We start from the raw sequence: 12,914 nt of genomic DNA, 5'->3' as shown, positions 1-12,914 counted from the left end.
AACAATCGCATAGCCTTTGTTATCTTTAATGCCAACATACAATGGAAAACTCCATAGGCACACTGGCTAACAATTCTAATAGGGTTAGGGTTACGGCATATATTCACTATCCTCTGCAATGAACGGCTGATGTTACTCCCATACCAAGAAGGGACAGGAGCTAAGCCTTCAGTACAGTATACCCATATGTCTGTCTTGTACTGCCCCCAGTTGGCCAAGGTGCACACATCTTATTGCAAAATGATTTAAAAACAAAAAGACAAAAAATAGGATGTCAGAATCTGAAATTACAGGGAGCTGCTTCCAAATTTTTTATGCAGGAAAACCCCCGCCTGTGCACTCTCCTTTGAATAAGTTACCGCTAATTCTACAACACCGGTTCAGGGTGTCCCCCGCCTACTGCCCGATGACAGCTGGCATAGGCTCCAGCATGCCCGCGACCCTTGTGAGGATAAGCGGTATAGGTAATGGATGGATGGATGATTCTACAACATGTTCTAAAAAAAAATCACATTTTTTTCCCACCACGTGTTTGCTCAACTTGTCATGTCGCTACGGCCGTCACATACCCTTCAAATCCCGGCCTTATTGCGGCTTCTTTGCCTTTTGACCTTTATTATTGTCTCGATCTCCGCTTGTGTGAAGGACCATTAGCTGCCTGAGGTCTTTTAGCCCCCTTTAAACTGCAGCCCTAAGCCTCTGCTGTGAAGATGAAATGCTATCTTAGCGCACGAGGCCGCTCTGCTATGTACTGTATATATAGTCGTTTCGTATAATAGCCTCCTAAAAATACAGTGCCGCTCATCGGGGAATGTCTGACGTTTGTTGATTTGATCTGATTCTGTCGCATTGTCAGACGGCAATAATGACAAAAATCGTAGAGATGACTCATGTCTTGCTTAATCTCTTCAGTGTGTGGGTGCACGTGTGTGTGTGTGTGTGTGTACAATTGTAGAGTGACACTGTGTCAAGGAATAGTCGAAGACACAAACTTCCCAAGAATACGGTACCATTCCTTGCAGACTTTCTGGGTATTGAATGATCTGTCATGCTAAAGCGACGGCATGCACCAGGGGTCCGTGCCCATCCCCCCATTGACTGGCATGTTAATCGCTCATGGAAAATGCTTTGAATTACACGCTAAGCCCGTACTTCTCACTAATCCACCGCCCTTCGCTCAGAGAAAGTCACAGACTGGATAAATGTGTGTGTGTGTGTAACCTTTGCACTATCTCTATTTGTTGATAGACTCCTCATCCTCATCTCTTTTTTTCTTGATTGACAGCATAGAGATTTACTCGCAATACATCTCAAGGTCGGTTCCTGATGTTTTTTTCTTTTTTTTTTTGTTTACAAAGTCTGCCCTCAGGTGCTTATTTGACCTCAAACTGGACAAAATAACATTAAACTGTAAACACGTTCACAAATGCTAAATGATCTGCTCAGTCACACTGCATTCTATTGATTTACAGTATGAATCAAACACAGGTAAAGGATATTGTAAATAAAAAAAGGCTCCAGGTGAGGCTCAAACTCAACTCGGCATTTCTCATTAGGGGACTCGTTAATATCTCACAACCTAAAAAGGCCATTATTTCTGAAACAAAAAACCTCTCTGGAACGCATTATCTTTCTTCAAATTCTTCAAAATTCAAAATTTCAAAATTTTGTATTCAGGTTGAAGTGGCCATTCCGACCGGACTTAGCATTTTGACACCCATTTTTGGGAACTGCTGTCAGGTTGCTAGTCTTCCGTGTGCAGTCACACAAGCTAACCGATTACGCCTGTGGAGCTTGTAGGTGGCTCAGCCTATAAGACCTGCTCTACAAGCTTCAAATGAATCGCCATATGATAACATCTCATTTCCATCCGTTGTTTTTGTGCTATAGCCTCTACTTGTCACCGATCGGTTAGAATTACGTTTATATATATGTACACAATGTAGAAGACGCTCCATTTGATGTGCGGGAAATTCAACGTGGCTACTTCTGCCGTCGTTATCATGTGGTGTACAAAATTGGTCATAATGGCCGTTCTTTTACCAGGGATGATAATTGAGTGAGATGATGGGACTGATAATGGTCGTTGCTGGCTGAAAATTTTGTACAGTATTGTGTTGGTTGGTGAAAACAACGTACCTCTATCTACGCCGTTTTCTGTCATTTGGCTGCCATTTTTCTTTGCCATCCTATTCGCCGTCATCGTTTTACGATCACTTTGTGAAGCGCCATAATCGTAATGTCTAATTTGAAATATCTGATTCATAATAGACACTGGTTCCACTTATGGTCTGGGAGCCACATATTTTTGTTATCTATCTAGTCCCATGCGATTTGACAAGATAAAGTTGCTCCAGCAAAGAATTGAAATGACTACCTCAGCATGGCTCTGATTGCCTAAATAGAGTTGTTGCTTTTACACCTTTAGTCCAAATCCCGAAATCTGTGATTGTCTCTTCAGTATCCACGTTTAGGACTGACTCCTGAGACACGCTGTACACCACAGTCTAAGTATAGTCCTGATATGACATCCGGTGACACTCACACTTGTCATATGTCCACTTAGCGTATGCGTGACTATTCTATTCTAGGAGTGGGCCACAACAACGACAACAACAACAACATGAGCCGCTCATTGTGTAACACACTGACCCACTGAGGTGTTCGTCTTCTGCTCGACTGCCGCTTGGAAGGCACAAATCTCAAGATGGACTCACTGCCAACAGTGTAAGAACCGCCGCACACTGAGCGATGTGGCGGCATTCCACTGCACACTCGCGCAATGTGCGGGGTTCTGCCATGAGATTTTACAAGTGGCCAAGTTTTGGTCACGCGAGGCCTTATCGAGTGAAAACCGCAGCGTCAGATAATTAGATATATAAATAAACGACGCGTCCGCTATTAAAATTGACTGTCGACGATTTTGATCGTTGAAGTTGTCGTGTTAGTAATCTAATCTTGGCAGTTCCAGTGTCACGTAATTTACCCACTGTGCGTATGCAGTTTGTTTACAGCATAGACAGTAGGGAGCGGCCATTGTTAACATGGCGTTGCGAATCGATTCTTTACATTTTTTTACATCGATGCATATTTTAAGCTTTTCTATCGAGATAAAATCGATTTTCGATAAATCGTTACATCCCTACTACGTACGTGCATCCCTGGCGATTTGCCTTTGCACTCATCAACTCGATTTAAAGGAAAACCTGTGACCCCTGATGATTTTATCTGGAAAAAACATTTTGAGGTTCCACATATACTGTACTGTATTATGCCATGGCCGCTTAAATATTGCCAAACATTGCCTGAAAGTTCGTCGGGCCTAACGTGTGTGTTTTGATAAACACTGATCACAATTTACAGTCGTCAATGAACTTAAAAGTAGCAACCAGGCAGTGACCGTCGGTCCCTTAGCTGTCTGGATGACAGTTCAGTTACAACTTGACTTTGGTGGTTGTAATGGAGGCAAAACATAATGAGGAAAACACACGTGCGCACACACACGCACACAAACGGCATGCTCCGCCCCCCTCGTGTGTGTTAACAGTGCGCTACATAATTAGCCTAGTTTAACTCCGCTAATAGGTTCGTTCTTCATCTCTTTGGGGTGATGACAGAAAATGGGAAGCTGGGCCAGCATTAGCGGCGAGGTCGGGACGGGAGGGGGGGTGACACGCGCACACACATATGGAAATACGGCGCACGTGACCGCGAGCGTGGTTTGTAATGTTATCCTAACAGGTTTGGAAGGGGGTATCAAGTGTGCGTGAGCTCACAGGTGTGCGTGCGTGTGTATGCGTGTAACTGCAGTCCATTCATCACTGAGCGACCCACGGTGACTAGTGAGATGCAGCTCCTGACCCAGATAGCGCATATCTGCAAGCAGAGTTCTGACATTACGCATGTGTGATTTATGACTATTCATCACATTTTACCATCAAAATAATGTTGTAATTTCTTTTTGGACTTATTCATTTCCATCCTCCGCCTCCTCCTCCAGGCTCAGCGGAGTGCAGGTCTGCTCTGATTGCAAAGTCAAAGGCATGGAGGGAGGCGCACGCACGCGCCTCGACCTGATTTGAATACATTTCTCACCTTTATGCTGAAAATATGTACGAAAGATCGGCCTTATTTCATTTTTTTTTTTTCAAAGGCTTCTTTGTTTCCCAATCATCCTTTACCAAACATTGACTCTCAGCCAAATGTGTTTCGATCAAAGATAACATATTTTGTAAAACGCAATCTAAAGAGAGGGTGTGACCCAACAAAGAATACAATTTAGGCTCTTTGATCAATGTAACAAATGATTCACTGGTTACGTTTACATGGACACATTTATTCGTATTAAAAGCCTGATCGGAATAAAATTGCTTCATGTACACACTAGATTCGGAATTTCCTGACCCGATCAAGCCCGTTCCAATCAAGATTTGATTCTGAACAAGAGGGGTGGTTTATATTGATTTCTAATCCGATCGGTGTGCACGAAAACACTTATTCTGACATTTCGAATCAAACCGTCATTACCGCGCATGTTTGCGACGCCAATATACGCGTTTCTGTTATTCCCTAGTAGAATCAGAGCAAGCGGAAGACATGGCAGGCGCAAGACTGACCTGGTCCATTTGCAGCTCCATTAGGAAGTGTGAACTCCACATAAGAGCGCTGACGGGTAACGTTTAAAGTCGAAATGGACGGAGCGATGTTTTGTTGACACGGCCGAACCTAACATTAAAGTCAGTTTAGGTGGCAATGAACGACAATTTGCCGTCGTCAATGAAGCTAACATGCGCTATTTTGTAGTTATCGTCGACAAGGTAGTCCGGACAGACCTCATGAATGTCTTTCTGTAAACATTGAGGACAATTGGGAATTGACAATTGGGAAACCTTCAGTGGTGCCCCCACTTGCTAATTTTATCTAATTTTATTGGTCCTTGTTTGTGGAGTATCTTGGCAACATGAATAACAAGTGTTGGCACTGGGAATGACGGATGCGCGCACAGATTATAGCAAAGGGCAGATCGCATGCCAACATGGACACTATCGCTAATCCCGGGATAATAATACATTGACTGCCCCCCCACAAACACACGCGCACGCAGCCATACGCACATTCACACAGACAGTGGAATTACACCTGTACTGAATGCTGAAGCAGCATTTAGGCATCCCTCTATATCTACTTTTATTGGGACAGTTGTGCCATTGAGACCACCGGCTGCCAATAAAATCGAGTTTTACAGCGTCAGCAAACCCGCAGCAGTCGTGGTCGAGTGGTTGAGTGTGTGGCCAGCAGGATCCCAAGTTAGACTTTTAAGACTCGAGCAAGGCACCTGCCTTCACAAACAAGTTCCCCGGTTATTGGACATTTGCCCATTTGCCTAAGTGTAATGTCATCAAAAAAAAACTAATTTACCTGTTTATTAATCATGAAAGAGAATTTTGTCATCAACAAGCCATCACATAGTCGTAAACATTTTGGGAAACATGAACAAAATACACACTTTGATGAACCTAAAATGTATTGTTGTAAACATGAAATACAAATTTGAGTTTGCAAGGAACTTAATGTACGTCTTTTTTTTTTTTTTTACACTTCAGCGACGATTTAGAGCCTTCTGTGGTGGCGAGTGCACTCGGACTTCCTCGTGTGCGAGAATCCAGACGGAAAACACTGTGATGTCGCTGATTCATTGTGGCACGTTCGATTTATTGACCTGCAATCATCTCCAAAAATGCTGTCGCTTCACAGGCTATATGGCTTTGGAATGTTTCGAGAAACAAGCTGTAAAATAAGAGTTAATGGTAGGCCCGCGCTTGTCAGTCCGCATTACTGCGACTGCACCTCCGGCTTCTCCGTGTTGACGCCACCGGTGGCAGATGTCCTTCATGCCGCGTCTGGAAGGGAATACTTCAAGCGTACGCCAAAAAAAAAAAAAACCACTGGCGTGACTTTGAAAACCGCCGGCATTTCGGCTAACCCGTCGCCAGGGATGAATAATAATTGGTTGAAGCATCTTTTAGTCACGGCAGTTGTTTGGACGTCACCAGTTCAGACGTGAACAGACGCGATCGGGTGCTTATGCAATCAGCCCAAGAATGGGCCCGAAGAATAGAAAATAAACTTCTGAGCGTGGTCATACCGGGGGTTTGCCCCTTTCTAAGTATATCCAGTGTTGGACGGAACCCCTCCCTGTATATCTGTGGTTACTCCTCATGGGCAGTTCCCTAGTCGGAGTTTGTGGTTCCATCTGAACATACTCTGTTTTCCTGCTAACTTTAGCTAAAGGCAAAAGAATGTTTGATGAGAGAGAAAACTGGGATGGCTTCATTTTTTTTGTAGGTGGTTGAAAAATGAATAAGGGGCACACTGGAAGAAGGGGCGCGGTGGTGGTAAGCCAATTATGAAAGCGAGGCCGCTTTACGAGGCACGATTGAGGGTGGGGTAATAATATACACTCTTAATTCAGTAGTTTCCAACTATTTGTCAAGTGTATATTTCTACATTGACGCCAGCCAATGTTTAAAAAGAAAACATTTCAATAGACGCCCAAATAACTCACTCGGCGTGCTTTGCCGAGACGGGGTGTACCTGTTGCATTTTGCGAAATCTTGAAATTAGACTTTAGAAGCAAAATGTAGACTCAAATCGATTTTATAAACAGATTCTCAGACCAAATTTCCTTTTGTGTTTTACGAAAACGCGTACATTTGTTGAAGACTCATTCTTGAGCTGGTTTTCAAGTAACTGCTCACATTCTTGATGCTAATATTGAAACAATGAAAACAATAAAACCTTATTAACGAATGCGCAGGCGATGCGACTCACATCTTATATAAGTGTTAAAAAAAAAAAAACAATACATGCACAGGTAAACAACGTATGAGGAGTCCATGTAGCTCTAACGGTCCTCAGCAAGGTGTCCGTATAATGTCTTTTGTGTCGTGACATAACCACTGTGATTTTCCTAACAAGCACAATTACACTGAGCCTGCAGATAGATAGAATCTATCCAACTGTGACCACATTGTGCTCCCCTTGCCTGAGAGTCAATAAAAGGCACTTTTACAGTATTAATGTCTTTTATTTTTGCCTTCTATCTTTGTAGTGTTGCTCTGGCACGGTGCACAGTGCGTGCGTGTGCGTTCACTAGCATCCAGGTGTGTTCTTGTTGGCGGCAAACTGATCCTATCCAAAGGAGAAATCATCCTAGTGTGGATCTAAACCACAAGTGTCAAACTCTGGTCCTCCAGGGCCGGTATCCCACAACTGATTCAAATCATCAGGATTGTTATCAGGCTCCTGCTTGCTAACTGCTAACTATTCGCACTTAACTTTACACTTGTATGCCCATTCAAAATGTCGGTAAAATGTAACTTAGAAGAACGCTGGCATCAAAGCAGGGGTTCAAAACATGCTGGCAGATGATCCCACCCCGTTAAAAAAATTGGCTGATCGTGTGTTCAGATTGGAGTGATTCCGGGGGCCCCTCGCCCACTGTGCCAAGTGTAGGCGCAGTAGATGGGCGGGGGTGCTCTTCAAGGTGGGCTCGTGGTTACAGCTGCTTGGATGGGGAAGAAGAACGGGGGAAGTTCTGGTGTATTTTCGGATGTGGTGGCCGCAGACGCCGTATCGTAAATGTTTTGTTTTTTTCTTGCACAGCTTTGCTGAGTCATTGACAACTGCTGGCCGTCCTCCTGAGGTGTCACATGCAGGCGAGTCAAAGGATTGAGAGAAGGTGTTCAGAGAATACAAGAGTATTGACATGGAAGTTAATTCATTAAAGAAATTCAATTCCTCCGGGAGAAAAAGTCATAATCGTTTTGGAATGAAGATGTATTTTCCAAGCATCAAGGTGTATTATTTTTAAGATAAAAACATATATTTTCAATATAGATGAACATTCTTTCAGGCAAAATTCTTAATAGTATGATGTAGTATTTTTTTTGTTAGAATAAAAAAAATATCAGATAAAAAAAAGAAAAAAGAAAATATTTTTGGAGAACATGTTTTTTCCAAGAATTAAGCCATCCAGTAGACATAAAACGCATGATATATTGTAGATTCTTATTGGCGGAAAGAATGGTTTCAGTAGGCACTATATTTCTTCGATATATTATGTTCTTTACGTCATTTGTGGCTCCAACCCCGCCACCCACAACCGCTGTAATTCCGGGGCATCTCGCCCAAGTTGCCCGTCGGGCGTGTACATAGGTTTGCGGGGTTGACGACCACAGCGATGTTCTTCATTCGACGCAAGGGTGCAACTTTTGCACAAAACGTCTGATGGGGCCTCTTGAATGCTTGCACATTGGCAACGTGAATAGTGGCTTTTCATGGACACTGCTGTAATGTCTTTTTCAGCGTGAGCGTGTGTGTGTGTGGTTGTGGTATTTACGTAAATAACTCAGAAATGCAGAAGCGGGTGTATTTCAGGGACCTTTTTTTCCCCCCTCCTTTGCCGAGCCAACCTTTCTCATTTATTTATTTGTAGTGACAGTAGCTACTTGTGAAACAAACTCTTTCTTTCTTTTACCTGGAGAGTCTTCCTTTACGGCCAGACAACCTCCAGCTTGTGCAGATTTTAGTTTTTTGTTTTTGTTTTGCTTTGTTTCACCACATAAATCATATTATGAACATAAAGTCATGTTTTTTGGGGAGGACAAAAAGTAAAAAAATTGAAGTAAAAATCATTATATGCTTTGATGATGTTAATAATGAATTGAGATCTTTTTTTTTCAAGAAAAAAGGCACTGTATCCAGAACAAAGTAGTAAGAATAATATATTTTTTTTAGACAAAGATTCTCGATGAAAAGTTATTAGAATAAAGTTGTATTTTTTTCCATGTGCAGCCAACTTGCACATTAGACAAAACAAGGGAAAGAATTTCCTTTTGGCACTCACAATAGAAATTGAATTTATTTGCTTTAATCAGTGTATTAATCAATGAGAGGTTGAACTTGAGCCCTTAGTCCCAATACACTTATGTACTGTGCTGTATTTTTAAGGATGAAGAGGGGTCACATCAGATCTCACTGAGTCCCACTGAAGCTCTCTGTCTCCCCCCTGTGGTGTATGCCAGGTGCACTGCCACTCCATGTTGTCCATCATGTTTGTTTTGCTCGTTGTGTGATGCTGCCTCCTTGGGAACAAGGGTCAGGTTGAACATGGACAAGCTTGGGGAATCAGTTTCAGCTCAGATTGCATCTTTTCACACAGGGATCCAGTATCACGTTCACTGTCAAAATCTGATACATATATGTCGTTTCCATTATAAACAAGTCAGTCGAACACAGCCTCAAATATCGGTATCACTTTTTAATGATATTTTGCTCATTATAACTCTTTATTATCGAACAAACTTGTAACAACACTGTGTGGAAGAGAATATAGGCATGAAAGTAGTATAATGAGTGTCTGTATCTGGTGGAGAAAATACAAAAGTGAAATCATGTATGATTTATTATTTGTTTTCCACTAGTAAAAGTCATGATCTTTTAGGTGAAAAGGCTATTTTATTTATTTCCGTTGCACAGCATCCTAGCAGAAAACACTGAAAGGTGCCATATTTTGCTGCGTGCTTTGAATGGGGAAAAAGTAGCGCCATCTTGTAGATGAAGAATAATACTCATCGTAATCTTAATTTAAAGGATACATTAGTTCAAATTTGTTTGTGTGCATATTACATTAAATATTTTTTTAGATAAGTTCTTTTGAGAAAAAGCCTTATTTGAAGAAAAATCTTTTTTTAGAAAAAGATTAACGTCATTAATATTTATATATAAGTAATAGCATTATACGATTAATGTTTATATTTTTTATCTTAAAAAAAAAAAAAAAAAAACTCTTGTAAGATTGCATCTATAGCGTCATACATTTGTAACGGGTGTACACACCGTATTGCTGCATGCTTTCAATGAGGAAAAACGTAGCGCCATCTGCTGTTCTAATTGCTATTTTTTGCCTTTCCCGTCTAGCTATGAAGCGCCCCTTCAACCAATCAGCCCTGCCGAGCTCCGAACTGGACCGGTGCGACGTGCCCGTGAACGGTGAGGACTGCGGCCAGGTGGCAATAGTGGACAGGCCGCCTCATCGAGGGCACGCTCACAGGCACAAGAGGGAACGCAAGCAGCGCATCTACACCATGTGCGACGTTTGCAACATCCAGCTCAACTCGGCGGCGCAGGCGGAGATCCACTACAATGGCAAGTCACATCAGAGGAGGCTCAAGCAGAACAGCCAAGGAAGCAAGGCGGCAAACAACACAGGTGGGCTGCCCCGGGGGTGAGGAGGCTTCAAACAAAGCCTGTTTTTTTTGGGGGGGGTTGTTGTTGTGGCAAAATGTCATTCTTAAAGCTAAATGTTCAATGGGCTTGCATGGCTCGTCCAACAGAAATTAAATTGGATACATGTGCGAGCGAGTGCGGCGCTAATTAAGTGAAGCCTATATTTAATGGTTGTGTTCCTGCGAAGTGAACATTTTTAATCTGGTAGAAAAATTTGGTAGGAATCGCGGATGTGAAACCCCGCAAAATTGGCTTGGTAGCACTCGCTGGGATTTGGTAGTCATGTTAATCGTGAGAAGACCCACAAAAAGTCTCACCAATACACCATGCCTGAAAAGACACAGGAAGTCAGCCATTTTGATTTGTAGTATCAATTTTAGGTTCATTTTGACCATTTCTATTCTTAAAAGACAAACTTGATTTAGACATTTTGTCCGATGGCTACCCAATTTTTATGACTTACCATAAAGCAATTATAAAGACATGGAATGTCAATTTATTGTCAATTTGGCCATTTTGGTTTGGAGTGGCCATGTTAGGCTCATTTTCAAGACATCTTCAAATGTATTGCCATTAAAATTACACACTGCGTAATTTTCAGGCCACCAAGACAGTTTTCCCTGAGCAACATGAAATTAAGTAGGCATGCCTATCATGAATAATCTCATAAAAAAAAATCTCATCAATCCATGCCTGCCAATGTTCAGCCATTTTGGTTTTGGAGCGGCCATTTCCAGGGTACTTTCAAAGACAAAGTTGAGCTAGACTCTATCTGATCACCACCAAATTACAACCACGTACACAAGATACATGAGTGACTGAAAAATGCCAGACATTTTTGAGCATTCGTAATTGATTATGCTGGCGACGTTTGACAATTCGCCGTAAACCACGCGTTCTCTTGTCTTCTGCTGTTAAATATTAAAACAGTGGATTGACGTGGGCCCGTCCGTCTCGGCCGGCCGAGCGTTCCGTCGTGGGCAGTAGTGCTGCAGGTGATGTAAATGTGCATGTGGTGCGATGTAGCCGTGCTGAACTGATGCCGTGTGCAGATTCTCTCTGACACGCAGTCACAATCGCACAGCCCTATCTCCACTCACCTTCTGCTGACTCCCCCAGGCTGCACGCCGCCCTGCTGTGTCCTCAGCTCCTCTGCCCCTCTGCTTTTACATGTGTGTGTGCGTGCATGCTTTGGATATTTTTAGAAGTCCTCTGTTGAAAAAGTAAGTAAATAAGTGTTTGTGTCAGCCCACATACTCACAGATGTGTTTATAGATTCATAAATTCCGCCCAAAAAATTTTCTTTAAATTGTGTTTCTTTGAATACGTCGGTGTGTATTGGCTTCCTGCTCTGCTTCACTGAGCCGACAGTAGGTCTGGGCTCTTTTTTCTTCCCGTTTTTTTTTTTTAAACCCCCCCTCCTCCTTCTGGCGTTGATGCTGGACATGTGCAGAAGCCAGACTCACTAAGACACGTGCGCAACGAAGCTGTCCGTTGTCGTTCCACATCCACTAATGGCGAGGCAAGGCAGCTTGAGTTATATAGCGCATTTCATACTCAAGCTAACATAATGTGCTTCTCATAATTAAGAGTGCAAGGTTTAAACGCATTTACAAACAAAACAGACATTAGAATGCAAAGTAAAGAAATAAAAAGCAGCTTACTACATACAGTACAGTGCACGTTCAAGATTTTGCCGAACATGATTTTAAAAATGTTTTGAAAGACCTTAATCATAGGTATGGGAAAAGAGCATCGTTTTGAACTGCTTTTAAAAGCATTTATTTTCGTTTAGGGCTTACTTCACTTCTGTTGGTAGCTTATTCCATTTCCGTGCAGTTTAACAGCTAAATGTAGCTACACCATGTTTACTTTTGCACATTATGAACAAAGTAAATAAAATAAAAAGTCAAATTTATTGTAGTTCAGTGTCACACATCTGTCTAGTGTACCTGATTTTTTTGAATATTTTTTTTCCCCATTTCAGGGGCCGCTATTGAGTAGCTTTGTGTTTCCAAACAGAATTGCCTAAAAGGGGAATTGGGGGAGGAAAAAGTCTTGCAATGTAATAACGAAGTGATTAAATTGCAGGCGGCAGAAGGTCAGAGTTGACCAAAATGTCACATTGTCTGAGTCACTTATTAAAGTTTTTTTTTTTGCCCTGGGTTTTGCCTCTCAGGCAATCTGAACGACTCTGTTTCGTCCTTGAAGATTTCTGTTAGCATTTGCTCACATATTTTTAGGAGCTACAAAACCCCTTTTCCACTGCACAACTTGGCTCCTCTCACTACTACTGCTATATGTTAAAAGTAGGTACTAGTTCTAGTACCCAATTACCTGGGATTTCATACATGCCGAGCTGTTATCATACAGCTGGAGCAAACCATTTGTGGTCGCTCATCGAACAAGCATTGGAAGATTCATTTGAGGCTTCAAAACAAAGATGACACATGCTGATGTTGTCTTGCCTTTTTGCTCCTCCATGGTCTCGCTTTGCTGCATCATGCAGTTGTCTTGATGCCCTCAGTCTCTTGTCAGATAAAATTGGTCACCTCACTGGGTACAAATGTGGGAGATAAGTAGACGAGAGCCTCTTTCTCTTCTGCTCTTTTCGACCGATGCTC

At 42.2% G+C, this 12,914-nt stretch overlaps 1 protein-coding gene across 1 annotated transcript in view; it reads left to right on the top strand.

The window, feature by feature from the left end:
- znf385c (zinc finger protein 385C) overlaps positions 1-12,914 on the top strand; it is a 78,762-nt gene that overhangs the window by 12,308 nt on the left and 53,540 nt on the right. Inside the window, exon 2 of the mRNA XM_086056726.1 lies at positions 9,982-10,272. Coding sequence (XP_085912852.1) covers positions 9,984-10,272 — 289 coding nt within the window. The 5' untranslated portion in view covers positions 9,982-9,983. The remainder of the gene's footprint in view (positions 1-9,981; positions 10,273-12,914) is intronic.

Source organism: Filicampus tigris, chromosome 16 (assembly GCF_054856515.1).
Source record: "Filicampus tigris isolate MCC_2025a chromosome 16, RoL_Ftig_1.0, whole genome shotgun sequence".
Taxonomy (NCBI): Eukaryota; Metazoa; Chordata; class Actinopteri; order Syngnathiformes; family Syngnathidae; genus Filicampus; species Filicampus tigris.
This window is presented reverse-complemented; position numbering and strand designations above follow the sequence as displayed.